Below are 23539 nucleotides of genomic sequence, written 5' to 3'. Positions count from 1 at the left end.
CTCTCTGAAAGTGCAAACGTTAGTCACTCAGTTGTGTCCAGCTCTTTGCAACCCCATGAACTGTAGTCCATCAGGCTCCTTTGACCTTGGAATTCTCCAGGCAAGAATACTGGAGTGGGTTGCCATTTCCTTCTCCAGGGGATCTTTCTGACCCAGGGATGAAACCTGGGTCTCCTGCAACTCAGGCAGATTATTTACCATCTGAGCCACCAGGGAAGCCTTTCTTCTCTTTAAAGAGAACTTCTTTTAACCTTTATTGGAAGGCAAGTCTATTGGCAACAAATTACCTGTTTTTGTTTGTCTTGAGAAAGTATTTCTCCTTTACCAAGCTGGTGGGCTTTTTCCTCTCTTCACTTCACTCTCTTCTTGCTATCATAGTTCCTGAGGAGAAGTCACATGTAATTCATATCTTTGTTTCCCCTGGCTTCTTTCAGGAATTTTTGTCCCTAATTTATGCCTAGGTATAGTTTTGTTTTGTGGTTTTTGCATTTATTCTGGTGTTCTCTGAGCTTCCTGTATCTGAAATTAATTTGGAGAAATATTTCTTCTATTCCTTTTTCTCTCCTTCTGGTATTCTCATTACACGTAAGTCACATCTTTCGTAGTTGTCCAACAGACTGAGTATGTTTCTGTTTCCTCTCCTCCCACCTCCACCCCTTCGGTGGGACAGGATTGCTAGAATGGACTGGACTTGGGTACTTCCCTTCCCTTTCGTCAGTTAGGCTCTGATAAAACTGCTGTGAGTCAGGTTCAGATTAACTAGTTTCTTCTGCGAGCAAGCCTTGTTAAGAACACAGTGCTCTGGCATATTTGAAAATGGTTCATTTTCCCTCCTCATACTGGAAGTACAAGGAAATGTTTTTCTTAGTATTTGTGAGAAGTTGGTTCAGCCCTGGGAGGTAAATCTCACAAAATTGTGGGGACCCCTGTGACCAGGTTCCCCTGGACTTTTGAACTCTCAAAAACTTGTGCACGTGATCGCTAGCATTTGTTATATAGGTTTTGCCACTGCTGCAGTGCCTCCTGCAGGGGTTGTCTGCTCCAGTAAACCACAGCTCTTTACACTTGGCCATCTGTCTCTCCAGTCTTAGGGGCAGCAGTTTGCCCTGTGTCCTCCACTGTCATGTGTATCCGACAAAAACTGTTGATGTTTCAGTCTGCTCAGCTTTTTATTAGGCAACTTCTAAGCTCCCCATACACGTGGAACTGGGAAAACGGAAGTCACCACAGCACATTCCTGTGCACTTGCATTGCTTAGGTGATGCTGTTTCTATCTCTTTTTCCACTTTCCCTTTGGTCCAAATTCCTGATTCACTTATCAGTAATGTGGTACAATGGCTGAAATACTAAAGATGGTAGAATAATGACTTAACTTTTATTTCCATAAGTAAAAACTGCTATTACAGGTAAGTGGCAGAAAATCCCAATTTCAAAAACAGCCAACTTCCAAACTACATACACGAGAAAATAAGTTATTAATTTTAACACACTTCATTAAAAATCATTCTGGCACTACCAAAAATGTTCCTATATACCTACTCCCACTTTTCATACAGCATGTGATATACAAAAGAATGAGTCATAAAATATCTGTGTAAAGGTCTGTACGTCTATGGATAAATCACTACAAAAGTTACAGGTATGCTAAGAGATTGGTAATGGTAAATTTTTATAGTGATAAAATTTCATAGTAATAAATATTACAAATATTTAAATCACTTTTCAAATGTTTATCATTACTGAAATTATATCCCAACAGTGTTTGCTGGCTCCTAAGTTCAAAAATTATTTTGGCATAGAAAACTTTTGAGCAGACTACTTGTTGCCAGTATCTATGTCAGTTAACACCTCCCTGTGGGTGTGCCAAATTCTGTAATTTTCAGCCTGTGCTGTAACATGACAAAGGTTAGGAAGCTCTACACTCTACCATATGCAATAAAATAAGAGATATGTATAACATGAAGAATATTGGGGCTTCTTCATTTCAACCTTTGAGTTTATTTTGGCAATAACCATGAAATAGTTCAACTATTCAAATGGCATACATTTTCTAAAAGACAGCATGCTCTGAGAAAAAAGATAATCTTGAAACTTGGAAGAGATTTTGCTCACTGAATATTAAACATGTCAGCCTATGATAATCTAGTAATTTCTGTGTAGGCCCAAATATTTAAAATGTTATACTTTTCTCCCTTACATATATGAATAATTACTGTTTGCAATGACTATTGTAACCATCACCAATTTTAAAATAATGGCAGGCATTAGATGATCATTAATCTTTTTGCTAGTTTTTATTACACTTATAAGATTTGTATTTCTTATGACCCGAGAAACATCAATATTCTATTTAAAATCTGTTGTTAAAAACATACAATATTGCACTTTAATTTTTGGCAGTTTAAGGAACAGCTGAGTAAAAAAAATCATACAAGAAACTACAGTTTTTATTTTGCTTTACAATAAGCAAAGAGCTTTGTATAAAAGCAGAACTTACAGTAGTGCCAAATAAACCAAATATTTACAGTGTTGCTATTAAAGTCTTACCTCTAAAGGAAGATTCAGTGTATTGGATGCAAATATTACTAATCTAACAAAAGTACACTCTCCCGTCCCCGCTCCTGCTGAATAACTGTAAACTAAAGGGAATTCTATAATTTCTTTCTCAAGAGAAAATTACATGAAAGAACGCTTGTTCTTGAGGCATTAAAACTGTGTCACTGAGCTCTTTCACAGTTTCCTACAAGACTTGAAAAATCTCTAAACTAAGAATCAGAACCCCAAGGTAAGCATAATTTTTAGTTTTCTGAAGATACTCCTTTTTTACAAGTACACAAGTTGGTTTTAAGTATGATTTTTAAAGGTCAATATCCTGTACTTTTTCTAAGATAAATAAGATACTATGTATCTGCCTAAATTATTTTTAACTTTTGTTACATTGTAGTAAAACTGTATAGATTTATACTGACCCATAATTTGCTATTCTTTTAATTCCCAATTAGGTAAACAGACAGTGCAATATTCTTGTTACTTATCAACCAATTAGGAAGATAGCTTCGAACAGCTATTTGCAAAAGCAAATACCAAGATTTAGACCTACTTAACAATATATTAAATATTCAAAAGACCAAAAAGAACATAAATAGAATGTATTGGTAATATAAATACATGAAACAGAGACATTCATTTTTGGCACCACCTAAAAAAAAAATCCAGCAGTTACTTTATTTCCCTTCAGATCTTTGGGAATATTTATATTTTCTAACTATTGAACTTTCACTTTTCCTCCAGAGGAAAAATAATTCACAAATTTGAACTGGTATTTCAGAAACATAGAATTTCTTCTTGTTACTTCTTATTTGGATCTGTAGAATGAACAGTCATCCAAAGCATCAGCTAGCAGCCAGTGAATTAACTATGCTTTTATATTTTAATCCTACCAAGGAATAATTATGTCTAACAGTGATTCATTATGGAAAGATGGTTTTTTTCTTAAACAACCGTGTACCAATTGCATAGTTGTGATCAGAGAACAAAGGTCAAAGTAGAGAGCTACAAAGGCATTAATATACATTAACTGAACTGCAATAGACTGCTGAAAAACAGCTGATCTTGGGTAGATGTAAGTGTAAACCTAGAGGGGAAAAAAACAGTCATTAGCAAAAAGTTGTTTTTTTTTTTTCCCAAAAAATAGGTTAGTGCTAAGAACAACAGCTTTTAAAATTTGTTTAAAAATAAGCTTAATAAACAAGAATACAAATTTTAATCCAAAACTTAGCTCTTTGAAATGCCCTATTTTCTTGCATACAGCAGAAAATACATTTTTCATAGTTTTAAACATTACATGTAAAAATGAGGCACTAGTTAAACATATTTGAATATATTCACACAAACAGAAGTTTCCGTCTCATCTGTAGGCTTATATTTGCTTAACGGTTTCTGGAGGGCAGACTGTTCACAAAAATAAGTCTTCTGAAGGAGGCGCGTAAGAGAAACCAACAAAGGCATCATCTGCCTCGAGTACGCTGGCGTTCACTATGGAATAGTCAGAAGACACACAGACAGAATACGGAACTGTTTCTTCTGTAAACACTGCATCAAAGTTCCTGATATCATCCGGTCCCACCTAAAACATCAAAAAGCATACCATTATTCACCATATCTTTTTCTTCCCATTGATGCAGTCACCCATTAAAGCCCTCTTTGGAATCTGTCCATTTATTCCTGGCAAGTTTAGATGTCTTCCTACTCCATCATGTCTCGGAAACATTTCCTGCTTTTTCCTTTTTGACTTTCATTATTCATGCCCTTCTCACAGTTAAGGTTCTCGTTGTTGGGTAGAGGGAGGAGAGAGAAGGGTGAGGAAGGCCAGTATGACAGAGTCCTTGCCTCTGTTAACGTGACTCTCAGGTCCTGTAACTGATCTGCTTACTCTCTAACCACCCATCATCACCTCTAAGTTTAGAAAAGGAGCTCAGGGATGTTTTCAAGAGAGCATTTTGCATCTGCTCTTCCATAAAATGCCTGCCCATCCAGCTTCTCAATTCTGGAGAGGCCTTTTGATAAAGAAATGAATATTAAGTAAAATTGTGAAAGGTGATTCTACAGAGGTCATTCATTCAATATCTGGCTGTGACACCCTTAGCTCTGGCGACCTAAAGGGACTGGAACCTGAGAAGTGAAGTATCGTGGCTGCTTAGGCTCAAAGGCAGTGGTTAACCTTCCTTCAGGAAGCTGATACAAGCTAATGGACTCTTTCCTTCCAATGTATTTACAGATCAAAACTGGGATACAAACTCAGGTGGTTCACTCTTCAAGCCCATCCCTGAAACTCTGGATATTTTCCACTCAGGGGAAGGGAATCCTTAAAATGTCCAAGTCACCAACTCTAACCAAGTTAGAGTTAAAATGGATTCACAGAAGATATGGAAGTCAAGGATAGAGTTAGCCCAGCAGGTCTACAAACAAGTAGAGCAGAGACCAGGGAAATCCAGGATGCTAGATCCTTCCACATGAGAGATTCTCCAACAGAGGAGAAAGAATGCTAAAAATTATATTCATGTATGTATATAAAAGTCATCAAATTCTCATTTATAACCCTAGAAGCATGGACTCTGGAACAAGACTAAGGTTTGAATACTGGCTATGAAGGCTGCTAGCTATAATTCCTTATATAAACTAACCTATCTCTGTGAGTTTGTTTCTTCTCTGTAAAATAAAAATACTACCATAAACCTGTTAAGGTTATTGTGAGGACTAGATGCGTTGATACATAAAGTTTCCCAAATCTGACATATAGAAGGTGCTCAATAAATGATGACAAATGTTCCTTCACTTGACTTTATAAATATTTTATGAGTACCCTGATGGTTCGTGGCTCGTATTGCGAGGGATAATACTGCATGGCTCATGTTAAGAGTGAGAAAGGACTCTTTTCAAAGCACCCAAGCTCAAGTTCTACTTCTACAATTTTAATTTTAAACTTTCGCAAGTGATTTAACCTTTTTGAGCCTAAGTTAATTCATCTGTATTATGTGGAAAACACCAGTACTATTTCATAGGATTATTGTCTGGCTTGAGTAAAAGACACTAGTATTGAGGACAGTATAGGAGCTAATTTTTTCCTCTTTGCTTATCTGTTAGGTGAAAAACAGCAACATGTTAGGGTTTTATTTTGCTTTCCTTAAATGTCAGTGAGGTTGAACATCTCATACATTTGAAAACCATCTGTATTTAGTTTTCTGTAATTGCTTATTTTGTGTCTTTTGTCCATGTACAAAAGCAGAGAAGGAATAATGACCTTGAATCAGGCACAGCTTTGAATTGCAGCTCTACTACTTTTAACCAGCTACATGACATCTCTGAGTTTCCATTTCTTCATTTATCAAACATGTATAGTAAGAACAATAATAGCAGTAACTTGGCAGCTTATTTGACACATAAATTACATGCTGTAATGCATAAAAAGTATAATATGCCTACATATAGGAAGCTATCATTAGTAACATCATTATTAGCCTTCTCATGATTTATTAATAATCTCCCTATCATTATATATTTATTTTCAAACATTTCAACACTGTTAATCCTTTAAGTAAAATGTTTCCATCAGCAGATTTAACAAGTCAAGCTAACATAAGCATTTTTATAATACTGTCTTACTGTTTTCCAAATAGGATGTAACAATTTACATTATCATTAATAATGTTTGACTGTAGCTGGCTGTACATCAATCTAGGAAAAAGTGCATTAGTGTTACTTAAAAGGTCTTTTTTTTAACATATGAATTTGATACCTCATGGTCACTTTAATTTGCATTTTTTTTAACCTATTGTGCTCATTCCTTTTTCATACATGCTCTACAGAAAACACCAGATACTGGGCTGGAAGATATTTGTATCAATCTAAAGTAACTAAAATCTTAGGAATCATCCTGAAGTTACCAGTTGTGCCTGACCTGTTTCATAAATATTTCGGCACTGATTCAGTTTTATTCAGGTTAGATTTTGAGATCTAGTCCTAAAATTACGAGGAGCTATAGTCCCACACTTCACTATTTAGAAAGACTTAGATGTAACCTTACCACGTTAGGATTAAATGGTGGTGGAATCTTCTTCTGCACAAGATCAGTCCAGCTGAGTGACTCAAAAAAGGGATGATTCTGAATCTCAAGCTAGAATGGTAAAGAAACAGATTTATTATTTACTAATTGCCAACATCCACTGGATCATGGAAAAAGCAAAAGAGTTCCAGAAAAACATCTATTTCTGCTTTATTGACTTGCCAAAGCCTTTGACTGTGTGGATCACAATTAACTGTGGAAAATTCTGAAAAAGATGGGATTACCAGACCACCTGACCTGCCTCTTGAGAAACCTGTATGCAGGTCAGGAAGCAACAGTTAGAACTGGACATGGAACAACAGACTGGTTCCAAATAGGAAAAGGAGCTCGTCAAGGCTGTATATTGTCACCCTGCTTATTTAACTTATATGCAGAGTACATCATGAGAAACGCTGGGCTAGAAGAAGCACAAGCTGGAATCAAGATTGCCGGGAGAAATATCAATAACCTCAGATATGCAGATGACACCACCCTTATGGCAGAAAGTGAAGAGGAACTCAAAAGCCTCTTGATGAAAGTGAAAGAGGAGAGTAAAAAAGTTGGCTTAAAGCTCAACATTCAGAAAACTAAGATCATGGCATGTGGTTCCATCACTTCATGGGAACTAGATGGGGAAACAGTGGAAACAGTGTCAGACTTTATTTTTTTGGGCTCCAAAATCACTGCAGATGGTGACTGCAGCCATGAAATTAAAAGACACTTACTCCTTGGAAGGAAAGTTATGACCAACCTAGACAGCATATTCAAAAGCAGACACATTACTTTGCCAACAAAGGTCCATCTCATCAAGGCTATGGTTTTTCCTGTGGTCATGTATGGATGTGAGAGTTGGACTGTGAAGAAGGCTGAGCACCGAAGAATTGATGCTTTTGAACTGTGGTGTTGGAGAAGACTCTTGAGAGTCCCTTGGACTGCAAGGAGATCCAACCAGTCCATTCTAAAGGAGATCAGTCCTGGGTGTTCATTGGAAGGACTGATGCTAAAGCTGAAACTCCACTACTTTGGCCACCTCATGCGAAAAGTTGACTCATTGGAAAAGATCCTGATGCTGGGAGGGATTGGGGGCAGGAGGAGAAGGGGATGACAGAGGATGAGATGGCTGCGTGGTATCACTGACTCGATGGACATGAGTCTGAGTGAACTCCGGGAGTTGGTGATGGACAGGGAGGCCTGGCGTGCTGCAATTCATGGAGTCAAAGAGTCGGACACGACTGAGTGACTGAACTGAACTGAATGCTAAAAAATATACTTAGTACTCACTGAAGAATTTTAGGAAGCCAAACCATTCCCACTTGGTCCCACACCTTCCAGAGTTCTTTCTAGGCACATGTTCATGTCATTCAATGTGGCAAAACAGTGTAGTAGACAGACGCCCAGAGGAGGCGTGGGAGAGTTAACTCAGAATGACCAACTTAAGTTATGTCCTCTTCAAGTCATTGTTTCCTCACAGGCAAAGTGAGGTTAACACTTCAGCCCTATATACTTCATAGGTTGTTGTAAGAATCACTGGCAAATATGGAAATAAAAGTGGTATGAAAGGAATAAAGTACTACCTAGATACGAAGAATTATTATTACTGCTGAATGTGGAGATAAAGATGTCGAATGCGACTTTTACATGGTGAGGCTGAGGTAAAATTCAGGTGACAAGCTCTACTATCAAAAACAATGCCATTCTGGGTTACTACTGTTGAAAGCTGGCAAAGTACTCATACCCATTCCATTTTTTCTCCTACAAGGAGCCACAAAGTGTATAAAAAGTAGGATCCCTATCCTGCTGCTCAGGGGAAGTGATATCTGACCAGAGTTCTGGAAGATCAGTAAGAATGAGCCAGACAAAAAAGAATGAGGGGAGAATATTCCAGGTGGCATACAAAGGGCCTGATATGGCAGATAGTTTAGTTTGGTCAAGAAAACAAGAGCCCAGTATGGCTGCAGTATAGGAAAAGATGGGGATTGTCACACACAGAGGAGCTCAAGAGGTAAATGGGCTGTACAACATTGGGTCTACGTGAGGAGTCGTCTCTGCTGATTCTATTTTCGCTATAAAACAGAAGGCAACAGCATCTGCTAAAAGTGAAGAAGGAAAGGAACATAAAAACTTGGCAAGAATGCTGGAGTGGGTAGCCATTCCCTTCTCCAGGGGATCTTCCTGACTCAAGGGATCGAACCTGGGTCTCCTGCATTGCAAGCAAATTCTTTACCATCTAAGCCACCGGTGAAGCCCAGAAATTTGGAGAGAAGGTCTAAAATAGTCACTACAGAGAGCAGGAGCATTAGGTGGAGAAGCATCCAAGAGACTAATGACTAGACTTCACAGTGCTTCTAATAGTCTCAGTTGTGTAACTTCCATCAGCACCGTCCACTAGCCAAGGGATGGCAGATGGATTGATTCATCCAGGGTTCCAATTTCTGCCAGTGAATTAAACAAAAGGACTGAGGTACAAGGAGGGAGGGAGCATTAGCAAGGCTTCCTAAAACAGTGGACTCTGGAGCCCAAGTCCTGCACTCCACCAGGGAGTTCACTATTCACAGCTCAAGTTCAAGACTGACAAACAGCCCTCAAGAATTTCTGAGAACTTTTAATGAATTTAAAATTCATGTTCCTAGGTAATTCATGAATTCACTAATGTAACACCAGTAACTTTGTTAGCAATTAAATTATTCTGATTTGAAGTGAAAAACAAAAAAGAAAAAACCCCTGCAAATTCCATAATTTTTTCAAGGAGGTGTCACATTTACATTCTCAGGGGAAAAAAGCCCCTGAACGATAGTTCAAGCAAAAGTTACTACCTCATGTAGTCAGGAGGCACTTAAATTCTTCCTAAACAAAATGAGCCTAAAGTTTAGGCAATCAAAAAATGCAAGCCACAAATTATTTTTTTAGGAAGAAGGGGGGAGCAAAAATGCTAATAAATGAAATCAAATAAATAATAGGATATGAAAGCTGGATATGGAGGATGAAGAAGACAGGATCAAATTATTCTGAAGGTCAAATGAAAAAATGCATGTGCAGAAGTTTTATACACTGTACAGTTTTATATAAACCCTGGTGAAAATTTTTGGGACAAGCATGGTTCCTTTTCATGGTACTATTCTTTAGGAGCTGTATTCATCCCATTAAATACTACATAAAATAAGGATTTTTCTTCAAATGATAAATAAATAAAGAGGCTACTGAAAAAGATGTACATACAAAGTCTTCTTTGGCACCGAGTCGATTTTGCCTGTCTTTTTCTAGGAGTTCTTCCAGAATGGACCAGGCAGTGAGGCTCACTCCTGGCCTCAAATTTAGAGGCTTGTGAAGAATATTGTCATACATTTCAGCCACGTCTCGGCAATAAAAAGGAGGCTTAAAAAACAACAACAACAACATAGAGAAAGAAAGTTAGTATTAATTGAACTATGCACAAATGGGGTTTAAAATTGTTAGATTTGGCCCTGACCTAAAGTGAGCAGTCTGCGTCCAGCAGCTGCAGAAAAGCACTGGCATCTCTGGGCCTGTGTACCCCTGCAGTAAGCCCTCCCATGGGAAGAGATTTTAGAAGTCAGCAAACTGTAGAGCTTAATATATGGTCACCGAATGAATAGGGGCTGGTTTATTCAATAACACTGGGCAGACAGGTGTGAATTGCATATAAGTTGTAATAATAACTGTTTTCAAGAAAACAACCTCCAACTTCACCATAAGACATGATGATAGAATTACTGGAAACAGAAATTTGACACAGGGCAAACATTAAATGATTTCTTGAGACACAGTAATATACTAATTACAACGGATTTTTAGAAAGTGTTCTTCCTAAGGACTTGTGGCCATGGCAGTGTCCTGCTGCTGCAACTGCTTAAAGACCTGAGGCACAGCTTCAGCGTGAGGATCGGCCAGTTCATTACTGAGTTAAAAGTTTTGAAGGAAAAATAATTTTTAAAGTTAAAGAAGTTACAGGCTTGTCATTTTTTTCCCCCTTTTGTACAGGAAAGAAAAACCTCATTTTTTCAGTTTTTAAAATGTAATTTTATTTCTGAATCATTAATATAAGCCTGATTAATGAAGTATGTGATTCAAATATTCCCTATTGAGTCAGCTGCATTTTATATGCAATGATATTTTATACTCTCAAAGACTTCTAAAGAAATTAAAAGGATATGAAAATATCAGGATGAGAAACACTCAACACTTAAAGAATGTAAGATATAACGTGGTTAGCAGGTCTTCTAAGTTATCAGCATAACCAGAAAACTAGGTCTTTTTTTTTTTCAATTGGAGTATAATTGCTTTATAATGTTGTATTAGTAACAATGTGAACAAGCTATAAGTATACATATAATCCCCTCCCTCTTGAGCATCCCCCCTTCCCACCCCTCCAGGCTGTCACAGAGCACCAAGGTGAGCTCCCTGTGTTAACACAGCAAAACTGGGTCTTTTTAACAAGTGGATTGTGGTCAAGGGCAGAGAACAGAGTGTTGGCTGTCATAGGGCATCTGTCATTCAGAGTTAACAACATGAGACAAATTCTCTAAAACATACCTCAGGGGTTAAATTTCATCACCCCTGTTTTCAGGGGACACACACACACACACACACACACACACACAGCAAACAGAAAAGCCACGCCCACCTCAGGTCTCAGTGACGGTGGGCGTGGCCTCGTGAGGGCAGCATGGAGTGCATGGCTCCCAGCATGAGGCTGCTGGCCACACAGGACCACCAAGGGAACCTAAAAATGTTTGTTCTGGCTGAAATGATATTAACTCAATGTAGTAAAACAACTTGACTTATTAAACAGAAGCTTTGGCTGATAATGTCTTTAATTAATAAAAACTGGGGAAACTGATTACATAGTAAACATCACTTTTTTTCCAATGAAATCTTCAAGACATGGTGTTTATGGTAAAGGGAATAAAGGACTCCCGGTGATTAAAAAAAAAAAAAAGAAAAAAAGCAGAGCACCAGTATCCTAATTAAATCCTATGAAAACAAAATACAAGGCAAAAACCTAAAGGTATTATTATCTTCTGATAAATAAAATCTTTTTCTTTCCATCTTTTTGAAATTAAGAAAATTAGAAATTAAGCAGAATGGCCAGAGTAAACTGCATGAAAGTGGGTAATTTTAATGTTATAACTAGGTATCTTATTTCTAAAAAATACTAGTGGGGTGAGAATATTTGAAGTAGTGATTAGTATGGCAGAGAAATAATTCTAAAAAATCAGTAACAAAATGACAGGGTTTCTTTTTGTGCATACCCCTAATGTGGTTCTGGATTCATTTAACCAGGTTACTACTGTTCCGTTAGTGTTATCTAGTTAACAAGGGTCCACAAGATTACTGAAAGGCAAAAGAGAAAACTCAAATCAATTACAATGAAACACATACCAATCCATAGAGCATCTCATACAGAACAGCACCAAGGCACCACCAATCCACAGTGTTGTCATAGGGCTGTTTTCTGATTACTTCAGGTGCTAGATACTACAGAAAAGATTAACTATTAGAACAACTCAGAAACAAATCAAGACAAAACCTAGGAATAATTGAGAAATTTAATAAATCTTAGGTGTTATATCACACTAAATGAAACATGTTATCTAGATTTTCAGTTGGTTCGGTATTCTCACTGTATATCAGTGGTTCTTGGTCAGTGGTACTTGAGAGTCCACTGGGATAATTTTCAAAAACCACATATTCAAGTATTTTCCCCAGAAATGATGATGCAGGTAAGACAGAGAAGGATGACAAGTATAGAAACCATAATAAAGTAGGTATTTTGCAGGGGGTTGTCTTTCACAAAATTAATTTTAGATTAATTAATTAAATCTTATTTCTCTTTATTCTTGTTTCTCTTGAAGAAACAAGTCGTTATTGAAGAAAGATTTCTTAATATGACAATTATAATTCATTTTTTTTCTTTTCAGTGAAAGAAAAAAGAATAAACTGTATTCTTATTTAAGAATTATGACAGCAATTCTTTAACGTATTATTTTAAAAAGTTGTATAAGTTATTAGATGGCTATTTACACTTCAACTTGTAAAACATTTAAGCATCATGATTTCACACATATAAAACAGTGAATTTGAATTTTAGATTCCAAAATATATATTTCCTCTTCCCACATGAAATATATACAACGAAATACATTTTCAGCTTTTTTATGTGATACAAAGAAATGGGAAAACAAATAAAAAGGGTTTAATAGTTTGCGATCACATTAAAATTTAGACGACAGAAAAAAGCTACCTGGCACTTAAGATCACAATAAATAGGATATTTTTAACTTATATGCAGAGTACATCATGAGAAACGCTGGACTGGAAGAAACACAAGCTGGAATCAAGATTGTTGTGAGAAATATCAATAACCTCAGATAGGCAGATGACACCACCCTTATGGCAGAAAGTGAAGAGGAACTCAAAAGCCTCTTGATGAAAGTGAAAGTGGAGACTGAAAAAGTTGGCTTAAAGCTCAACATTCAGAAAACGAAGATCATGGCATCCGGTCCCATCACTTCATGGGAAATAGATGGGGAAACAGTGGAAACAGTGTCAGACTTTATTTTTCTGGACTCCAAAATCACTACAGATAGTGACTGCAGCCATGAAATTAAAAGATGCTTACTCCTTGGAAGGAAAGTTATGACCAACCTAGATAGCATATTCAAAAGCAGACACATTACTTTGCCAACAAAGGTTCGTCTAGTCAAGGCTATGGTTTTTCCTGTGGTCATGTATGGATGTGAGAGTTGGACTGTGAAGAAGGCTGAGCGCCAAAGAATTGATGCTTTTGAACTGTGGTGTTGGAGAAGACTCTTGAGAGTCCCTTGGACTGCAAGGGGATCCAACCAGTCCATTCTGAAGGAGATCAACCCTGGGATTTCTTTGGAAGGAATGATGCTAAAGCTGAAACTCCAGTACTTTGGCCACCTCATGCGAAGAGTTGACTCACTGGAAAAGACTCTGATGCTGGGAGGGATTGGGGGCAGGAGGAGAAGGGGACGACAGAGGATGAGACGGCTGGATGGCATCACTGACTCGATGGACGTGAGTCTCAGTGAGCTCCGGGAGTTGGTGATGGACAGGGAGGCCTGGTGTGCTGTGATTCATGGAGTCGCAAAGAGTTGGTCACGACTGAGCGACTGATCTGATCTGATCTGATGTGTGAAATTAGAATAACAAGCCTTTAACATAAATCTTAAGGATTATTATTACTGTCGAAAATGGAAAGATACACTTTGTGCTAGTTAACATGATTAGAGAATAGGTGTTCTGGTTAATAAATTCTGATTTGTAATTCCCAACCCCCATACACATTGCTTTATTTTCTTGCATTAAATAGCTTCATTATGAAATATTTTAACCATATAAAAACTATAAATATGTAATAGAAACCAACAGAGCTGCCGTCCAGACATAAGCAATGCTAACATTTTGCCATATTTGCTTTAGCTTATTTCCTTTAAAAAAAAGCAGCTTTATTAAGATATTCAAATATCAAGCAATTCACCCATTTAAAGTGTACAATTCAATGGCTGCTAATTCAATATTTACAGAGTTGTTCCAACATTATCACAATTGCTTTTTGAACATTTTCATCACTGATTTATGATTTTTTTCTTAAGGATTAGAAATGTAATCAAATGCTTGAAGAAATCGAAGATAAACTTTTAACATTAAAAACAAATAAGCACAAAAAAGTGTAATTTATCTTTGTTGGTTACTGGTGATATCACAAAATCAGAGTTAAAAAAAAACGACCAATAAAGTTTTAAATGTTTATTTATTATTTAAATGTTTGTTTATTAAAAGAAGAGATGATTATCAGATATTCCCAGCTGGTTGGAAGCTGAAAACATTTTATTCTACTTTTCTTTCCTTTTTTTTTTTTTGTGACAGCACCATGAGGCATGTCGGAGAAGGCAATGGCAACCCACTCCAGTACTCTTGCCTGCAAGATCCCACGGACGGAGGAGCCTGGTAGGCTGCAGTGCATGGGGTCACTAAGAGTCAGACACGACTGAGCGACTTCACTTTCACTTTTCACTTTCATGCATTGGAGAAGAAAATGGCAACCCACTCCAGTGTTCTTGCCTGGAGAATCCCAGGCAAGGGACGGGGGAGCCTGGCGGGCTGCCATCTATGGGGTCGAACAGAGTTGGACACGACTGAAGCGACTTAGCAGCAGCAGCAGCAGCAGCAGCATGAAGCATGCAGGATCTTAGGTCCCCAAGCAGGGATTGAACCCACGACCCCTGCAGTGGAAGCATAGAGTCCTAACCACTGGACCACCAGAGAAGTCTCTTCACTTTACTTTTTTTATTTCAAATTTTATATAAACAATTTGTGATTCAGTTTTGCATTTTAGGTATAATTCCATGAATGACAAATGAGATATATTTCTTACCTCTGGTGTCCCACAAAATGTTGTTGTGGTGTCAGAAATAGCAATTCCTTCTTTACAAAGCCCAAAATCTGTTAAGACAACATGTCCCTGACAAACACAGGGGCAGTAAAATAAAAAATGCATGGATATAAATTGACACTTTTAAAGAACATTTGATTTTGAAATAATCATAGACCAAAAGGAAACCGCAAAAAATAATACACAAAGCTCCATGTCCCCTTCCCTCAGCTTCTCCCTCCTCCCACCCACCCCGTGCTGAGAGCCTATATAATGTAGGACAGTGTCAGAATCAGGAAACTGATACTGGTACAATTCCGTTAGCTAGACTGCCACCCTTATTTAGTTTTCACTCTTTTACACGTATGCATTTGTGTGTATGCATGTGTTGTTTTAGTTGCTGAGTCGTGTCCGAATCTTTCGTGACCCCATGGAAAACAGCCTGCCAGGCTCCTCTGTCCGTGGGATCTCCCAGGCAAGAATACTGGAGTGAGCTGCCATTTCCTTCTCCAGGGGATCTTCCCGACCCAAGAGTTGAACTCACGTCTCTTGCATTGCAGGTGGATTCTTTACCACTGAGCCACCAGGGAAGCCCTGTGTGTAGCTCTATGCAATAGATATATAGATTTGTGTAACTACCTCTACAATCAGAAAACTTTCATCAACCCAAAGGAACAAAAGAACTCTCTTATGTTACCACTTTATTTTTGAACTCCCCTATCCCTTAGTCCCTGGTCCCCTTACAACTACTAATCTGTTCTCCATCTCTCTGGTTTGGACTTTTCGAGAATGTTATATAAAACACTCATGTATGAATGGAACATGTGTTCCATTATATGGAATCACACAGTGTGGAACCTTTGAGGCTGACTCTTTTTCACTAAGCATAACATCAACCAGAATCGTGAACCAGCAGATTTTTAAAAGCCAATACTTACTACTGAATCCAAGAGAATATTTTCTGGCTTCAAGTCTCTATCAAATTAAAAGGAAAGAAAAGCAAAACTCAATTTGAACTGAAACAAAATAATAAAAAGACATTTTCAGAAGTGCAGTTAAAAAGTTTACCTGTATACTATTTTGATGGAGTGCAAGTAACCCAATGCACTGGCAATCTCAGCAGCATAAAACCGAGCTCTGTGTTCAGGAAAGGAACGCTCTCTTTGTAAGTGAAAAAACAGCTATAAAATTGAAGTAAAAATGAATACTAAGATAATTCACACATAAAGTGAGACACATATACTCTGTAAATATAAAAACAGGATTTATTTTTGTTACTTTGAACATGAGATAAAAAAGCACCAAAGTACAGAATTTTGATAGTCCCTTGCCTTTGTCCCCCATCCGCCCAGCAATCATTCTCTCTTCAACCATAACTCTTTCCCTGCTCTTGCTAACTTACTCATCTATTTACCACTCAATCCTTAAGTGTGGCAGTATCCTCACCACACCAGGCAACCCCCTCTAGAAAAGATTATTAATGAAGACCAATGATCTTGATTTTTCCATGTTAATTATCTTAACTTGATCTTTTTGGACTATTATTTGAATTAAACCAAATACTATTCAGAAATTGGTAACTAGTGGCTGGCAGACCAAACAGAACCCACAGATATAATTTGTTTGAACCAAATATTATTTTCAGAAAAATCTAAAATAATTGGTAACCTTTAAAAACTGGGAACATTTTTTTGGGTAAAAATTCATAGCTTTAGTTCGGGCAGGGGGCAAAGGGAAATGGGGGGTGCGGGTCTCTGAACCATTAAGCCTAAATTCAGCGTGGTAGCAACTGGCTGAAGCTCAGTGGCAGCTGGATTCTCCAGTTGTCTTTTTTTACTTTTTGGCTGTGCTGGGTCTTCACTGTGGTACCCACAGGTTTCTCTTGCTGTGGCACATGGGCTTAGCTGCCCCACAGCATGTGGGATCTTAGTTCCCTGACAAGGGATTGAACCTGTGTCCCCTGCATTGGAAGGCAGACTGTTAACCATTGGATCACCAGGGATGTCCCTTCAGTTTATTTCTTACAACCCACCCTCTAGTCATCAGGTTACCTGCCTAAGCTAAATTTGCCCTAGGTTCTTACTCTAAATCTTTAGGTTCTAAAACAATGATCTCTCTTATTGGGCTTTCTTCTACCTTGGAGAGTTACTGCTCCTTACTACCCCCAATGCTTCAAGGATTGATAAGGTGTCTGTCCTCAGTTTCTCTACTATTATTCTTTCTATGGATACCTTCCCAGCCAACTCAATCCAATGACTTTAACCACCACCTCTATGTGGATGTCTTTCACATGGACTAACCCATATGACTTAATCAAGTTATTAGTTTCTCCATATCTCACCAAGTTCCTTTGTCTTATACAACACAACTGTTGTGAGGATAAAACAATATGTATAAAGAGTCATAAGAATGCTCAATACAAGTTAGCTATTACTGGAATTACTATCTTACCAGCAGCATTTCTCAAAAATATATTTCAATATCCCTCTGACTCAGAGTTTTGGGGAATATTATTATTAGATTTGGTTCAAACAAACAAAAGGTGACCGTGTGATTTAAAAAAAGTTTTAAAAAAATAAATCCTGGCTGTCTTTAAGGCATTAATTTCTCAAAGTCTCAAATATGCTGAAACGTACTGTAAACCACCAAGGGGTTATAACATGAAACGTTTTTCAAACTAGCTTCACCACAGAACCCTTTATTACAGGATCATCTCATCTGATTAACAGTTGCACATTTTGGAAAATGACAGACTAATGTTTATATGCAATTGCTGAAACCGTAATTATCAAAAATTACAAATCAAGTTTCATTCCAATGTTTCCATATATGTTCTTGCTATATAGCTCAGTGACAAAACTATCAGAGAAGTCTGTAGCTTCATAACAAGCTTCTTTTATGAGCTTCCCACCTGCACCATAAGCTGCTTAGGAAAAGAACTTTATGTCTCACTTCTCCACATCCTGCACGGTGCTGATTAGCCAGCATCTTATATATTATTGCTACTCAACAAATAGCTGTCTATTCTGGGCTTTGCTTCCAAAACTGATAAGAAAAACTCTAACTCAATTCTATTTTTTTTCCCTAAACATCATCAATACTGAAACACTAATTACTCACCTCCCCTCCATTAACAAAATCCAGAACAAAATAAAGCTTTTCAGTTGTTTGGAAAGAATAATGTAATCCAACCAAAAATGGATGTTTCACATTTTTCAAGAGCACATTTCGTTCAGCCATAATGTGTTTTTGCTGTTTAAAAAAATAAAAAGAAAAGGTAAAAAAAATCAACTTGCATTATACACCAGAAAACAATTCTGTTAACTGAGAAGATGGATATAGGAAAAACAAAGCTATTTTATTTTACCTCTTTTCTATTGAGAACTATCTTTTTCTGTAACACTTTGACAGCATAAAATTTTCCATCCAGTTTCCGTTTTGCAAGAAGAACCTGTTATATTTAAAGATTGTGCTGTTAGAAATATCAATGTTTTGACAGAGACAATTCACTTATCACTAAGTCAATATTTTATAAAAATAAAGTCCACAACAGGCCTAGATAATGTAATGTTTTTATTTTGAAAGCTGAAAATTCCTAATTTGTTTCTACAACTCCACTTTTCCTTAGATATTTTACTAAAACCAAAGAAATGTAGATGATTTAAAGAGCCAGGCATCGTTTGTCACTTAACATGCTAATGCTTAAGGTTTTTACTAAGTGTCAAAATCTATACTGCTTGAGAAATGTGTGTGTTTGTGTGTGTGTGTGTGCCAGCCCTGAGTCCCAAGGTGTCTTTGGAAAATACTGAGGCTATAAATTTCATGGCTACATTTAAAAAAGGGAGAGAAGAAAATGGTTTCTCAGTGATCAAAATGCATTTTCGTTTTAACATTTGGGTTTCTCTTATAGGTTTCAAATTTAGAAGCACTCAGAGAAACAAACGCCGTATGTAGCTGAGATTCTATAATGGGCTGCGGTGCACACAGACATCATGGATGTGAAGAAACTTAGAAGATCTTGCCCCAGAAAAAAGGCAGACATACTCCAAAGTTTTAGAAATAAATTTTAAGGGATTCAAGACAACTTGTAGATACAATCTACAAGTTGTGTAACTATCAGCTGATACATTTCAAAATGTCTTGAGATGATCTGCCACAGGTGACAATGCTGGGCCTTACTTTTCAGTGCATCTGTGGTCTTCCTCGCTTGTATCTGTAATCACAGTCTGGTCTTGAGAAAAACACCAAACTCCAAGGACAGACAGATGTCTTACAATACACTTAACCAGTGCTTCTCAAAACCATCAAGGCCCTCAAACACAAGAGAAGTCCTAAGGAGACATGGTAACTTAATGTCCTGGATGGGACAAAAAAACAGAACTCTGGGTAAAAACTAAGGAAATCTGAATAAATGATGGGCTTGAGTCCATAATTATGGATCAATATTGGTCTACTGCTTGGAACAAATGTACCTTACTGATGTAAAATGTTACTAAATAGAGCAAACTGGTGGTTTGGAAATTCTCTGAATTTTCTTTTTTAAAAAATTTAAAAAATATTTATTTTATTTGACTGTGCTGGGTCTTTCTTATGGCATGTAGGATTTTTAGTTCCAGCATATGGGATCTAGTTTCCTGATCAGGGATCAAAACCAGGCCCCATGCATTAGGAGCTTGGAGTCTTAGGTACTCGACCATCAGAGAAGTCCCCATGAATTTTCTCTCTACTCAGTTTTTTTTTTTTTTTTCCGTAAATCTAAAATGGTTCTGAAAAATAAAGTCTATTGATCAAGATGTTTCTTACTCATAAAAATAAAGTCAAGAATACCTTCAGAGTGTACATTTCCTCAGTTCAACTGCTGGCATCTCTCTCATTTCTCAGGCTTTTGCTCTCTACAATACTTGACTCCATTGAATGTTCCTTCTTTCTTACATTGTTTTTTCTTTTCTTGACAGCTCCCACTCACCTGACCTTCCCTTCTCTACTCTGACTGGTTCATCTTCAAGTTTGTTCTGAGAAAGTAATTCAAAGAATGTGGCAACTAGGAAGTACCTTGATGGCAGGCACTTTTTCAGCAGATTAGTAGATGTGGAGAATAGACAGACAGTTAAGAAACAGATGGGCAAATGGAAAGTGGAACCAAGACCACCATTTGCAGAAAAGCTTAGAATATGAGATTCCCATTATCTATTTTAGTTTGTCATACATATTTTTCACCTTCATTGTGAATCTACATTTCTGCTTGCTTTTTTTTCTTTTGTGTACTCTGCTTTTGTTTTATTGTACTTTGCTGGTGTCTAAGCATTTTGCTGGATTTAAAGCTTTTATTAAACATAATATGCATGTAGAAAAACTCACAAACATTACAGCTCAATAAATTATTACAAAACGGACACACTGTGCAATCACTTTCAGGTCAAAAAACCCAAACACTGTGAGTAGCCTGAGGCCTCCCATTTGCCCTATTCCAGAAATGATTCATCCCCTTTCTTCCTCAAAGATGACTACTATTTTCACTTGCAGTAAAACAGGTGAGTTTGTCTATGAATTTTATATATTGGAATCACATAGATAATGTTATGCCTGCCTGACTTCTTTCACTCTATATAACATGTTCACATTGTGATATGTATTGGATTGGCCAAGAAGTGCATTCGGGTTTTTCCATACAATATTACAGGAAGCCCAAATGAACTTTTTGGCCAAACCAATAGCACTGCTTTCATATTTCATTACTGTGCAGAGTACTGCATTCCACAGACATACCACAATTTATCCACTCTTTCAGTGACATTTAGATGACGAACAATGAAGCTTATGAATATTCTGGGACACGCCTTTCCTAGTGGGTATGTGCAAGCATTACTGGTGGCTACACAGCTTGGAGGAGAACCAATGTGTCACAGGTAATGCATATATTCAGCTTCCAGGTTTAACACCAGTTCTCACCGCATAAAAAACGAAACACAAAGGAATACACTCAATTAAAGATACATAAAAATCAAATACATAATGCCACAAAACACTACCAACAAAAGCTTAAGATGAATTAAATTAACAAAGGGATATGCCATGATCGTGGATTGGAAGACTCAATACTGGTAAGATGTCAATTCTTTCCAAATTGATCTACAGATTCAAAGCAATTGATCAAAATCCAAAAGAATCTTGTTGAACTTAGCACGCTAATTCTAAAACTTAAGACTGATACACAAAGGGCTAAGAAGAGTCTCTTGAGAGGAGCAAGGAGAGAAGATGTTCTGTTGAATATCAACCTTCATTTTTAAGACAATGTGGTACTGGTGCAAGGATAGACATATCAGTTAATGAAACAAAATATAAAATCTAGAAACAAGTATAAAACAAAATCTAGAAACAGATCCAACACATATATGGACACTGGATATATGATGGAGGTTACCCTGCAGAGTAGAAGGGAAAGAAAAATCTTTTCAATGAACTGTGTAGGACCAGCTGACATTCATGAGGAAAAAAGTGAAGTGTGACCCTATGCCTCACATTATATACATTAGATAGATCTATTTGACTCCAGGTCCAAATGTGAGCTTTCTGAAAGATAATGCTCTCTGTCTTTAACAGCAGACTATCTCTAACGTTCCAACAGACTGTGAGCATTTTGACAGCAAGATGCACTTCTACTTTTCTATAGCTTATTTTAGCACAATGCCCAGCGTGCAGCAGGTGGCAAACATATATTTGCTGAATTAATGAACACACACGGGTTTAATTTTATGGTCACAGTTTCTGGTCTCTAGGGAACTCAGAAAACAAACCAGATCTAGATACTGGAAGCTATGAATATAGCACACTATAATTAAACACATACATATTTATTTTTACTACAGATTGAAGTATAATGCAAAAAAGGAACTTAAATACATTTGATGATTCTGACAACTCCCATCTATGATGCTTCTGGCTTTAGGGATTCTTCTTGCTGTGGCACACTGTCAACTTTCGTGATTCACTCAATATTCACTGCACGAAGAGGGACAGGGGTCTCAAACTTGCCTTTCCTTCTCCAACTGATGTTTACACAGCTGCTCACTGATGTCTTTATGGCCTCAACTTAAATAATACTTCTTCAAAGAAGTCATCCGTAGGCACTTCCCTGGTGGCCCAGTGGTTAAGAATCCACCTTCCAATGCAGAGGATGCGGGTTCAATCCCCAGTTTGGGGAACTAAGATCCCACGTGCCGTGGAGCAACTAAGCCCATGCCTGCAACTAAAGAAGCCCCCATGCGTCAGTGTAGCCAAAATATGTATGTGTGTGTATATATATGCATAAAGCTATCCTTGACTAACTCACCTAAGTAGGGGCTTCCCCCCAACGGCCTACTCTCCTGTCTCTTCACTCTAGTCTTCATCCCCTGCACAGCTCCATTACTACATGTAATTATTTACTTGACTGCGTATTTTTAATTGACTATTTCCCTCAATAGGATGTAGGCATCACAAAGGTACAAAGCATGTCATTTTTGTTCAATACTATCTAACACGGACCAGAACAGTGCTTAGCACAGAGGTGCTCAACAAAATACTCATTGAACAAATAAATTTTAGAAAGGTTAGAATCTGAGTAGATGCCTTGTATCTTGAATTATTCTGTCAGTTCTTTGAAGGTAGAGAAAGCATCTTAATTCTATATCCTGCATACCAAAAAGCGCCATGGTATCCAGAAGAACTGTACAAAAAAGATCTTCACGACCCAGATAATCATGATGGTGTGATCACTGACCTAGAGCCAGACACCCTGGAATGTGAAGTCAAGTGGGGCTTAGAAAGCATCACTACGAACAAAGCTAGTGGAGGTGATGGAATTCCAGTTGAGCTATTCCAAATCCTGAAAGATGATGCTGTGAAAGTGCTGCACTCCATATGCCAACAAATTTGGGAAACTCAGCAGTGGCCACAGGACTGGAAAAGGTCAGTTTTCATTCCAATCCCAAAGAAAGGCAATGCCAAAGAATGCTCAAACTACTGCACAATTGCACTCGTCTCACACGCTAGTAAAGTAATGCTCAAAGTTCTCCAAGCCAGGCTTCAGCAGTACATGAACCGTGAACTTCCAGATGTTCAAGCTGATTTTAGAAAAGGCAGAGGAACCAGAGATCAAATTGCCAACATCCGCTGGATCATGGAAAAAGCAAGAGAGTTCCAGAAAACCATCTATTTCTGCTTTATTGACTATGCCAAAGCCTTTGACTGTGTGGATCACAATCAACTGTGGAAAATTCTGAAAGAGATGGGAATACCAGACCACCTGATCTGCCTCTTGAGAAAGCTGTATGCAGGTCAGGAAGCAACAGTTAGAACTGGACATGGAACAACAGACTGGTTCCAAATAGGAAAAGGAGTACATCAAGGCTATATATTGTCACCCTGTTTATTTAACTTCTATGCAGAGTACATCATGAGAAACGCTGGACTGGAAGAAACACAAACTGGAATCAAGATTGTTGTGAGAAATATCAATAACCTCAGATATGCAGATGACACCA

The 23539-nt window shown here is 37.6% G+C and overlaps 1 protein-coding gene across 7 annotated transcripts in view; it reads right to left on the bottom strand.

Moving 5' to 3' along the window:
• Window positions 1–2275: 2275 nt before the first annotated feature.
• Window positions 2276–23539, bottom strand: part of SGK3 (serum/glucocorticoid regulated kinase family member 3) — a 120582-nt gene continuing 99318 nt past the window's right edge. For 5 of the 7 annotated variants that reach the window (XM_055546147.1, XM_055546150.1, XM_055546146.1 and 2 more), the window contains 9 exons: window positions 18385–18468; window positions 18138–18269; window positions 16086–16198; window positions 15956–15992; window positions 15021–15107; window positions 11999–12094; window positions 9818–9973; window positions 6584–6673; window positions 2276–4126 (listed from right to left, as the gene is read on the bottom strand). In XM_055546147.1, the coding sequence (XP_055402122.1) occupies window positions 3956–4126; window positions 6584–6673; window positions 9818–9973; window positions 11999–12094; window positions 15021–15107; window positions 15956–15992; window positions 16086–16198; window positions 18138–18269; window positions 18385–18468 (966 nt within the window). In that variant the 3' untranslated portion in view covers window positions 2276–3955. Of the gene's footprint in view, window positions 4127–6583; window positions 6674–9817; window positions 9974–11998; window positions 12095–14456; window positions 14869–15020; window positions 15108–15955; window positions 15993–16085; window positions 16199–18137; window positions 18270–18384; window positions 18469–23539 lie in introns of those variants that run through there. The other 2 variants (XM_055546152.1, XM_055546153.1) reach the window with 2 other exon arrangements.

The sequence above is a fragment of the Bubalus kerabau genome, chromosome 14 (assembly GCF_029407905.1).
Source record: "Bubalus kerabau isolate K-KA32 ecotype Philippines breed swamp buffalo chromosome 14, PCC_UOA_SB_1v2, whole genome shotgun sequence".
In the NCBI taxonomy this organism is placed as follows: Eukaryota; Metazoa; Chordata; class Mammalia; order Artiodactyla; family Bovidae; genus Bubalus; species Bubalus kerabau.
This window is presented reverse-complemented; position numbering and strand designations above follow the sequence as displayed.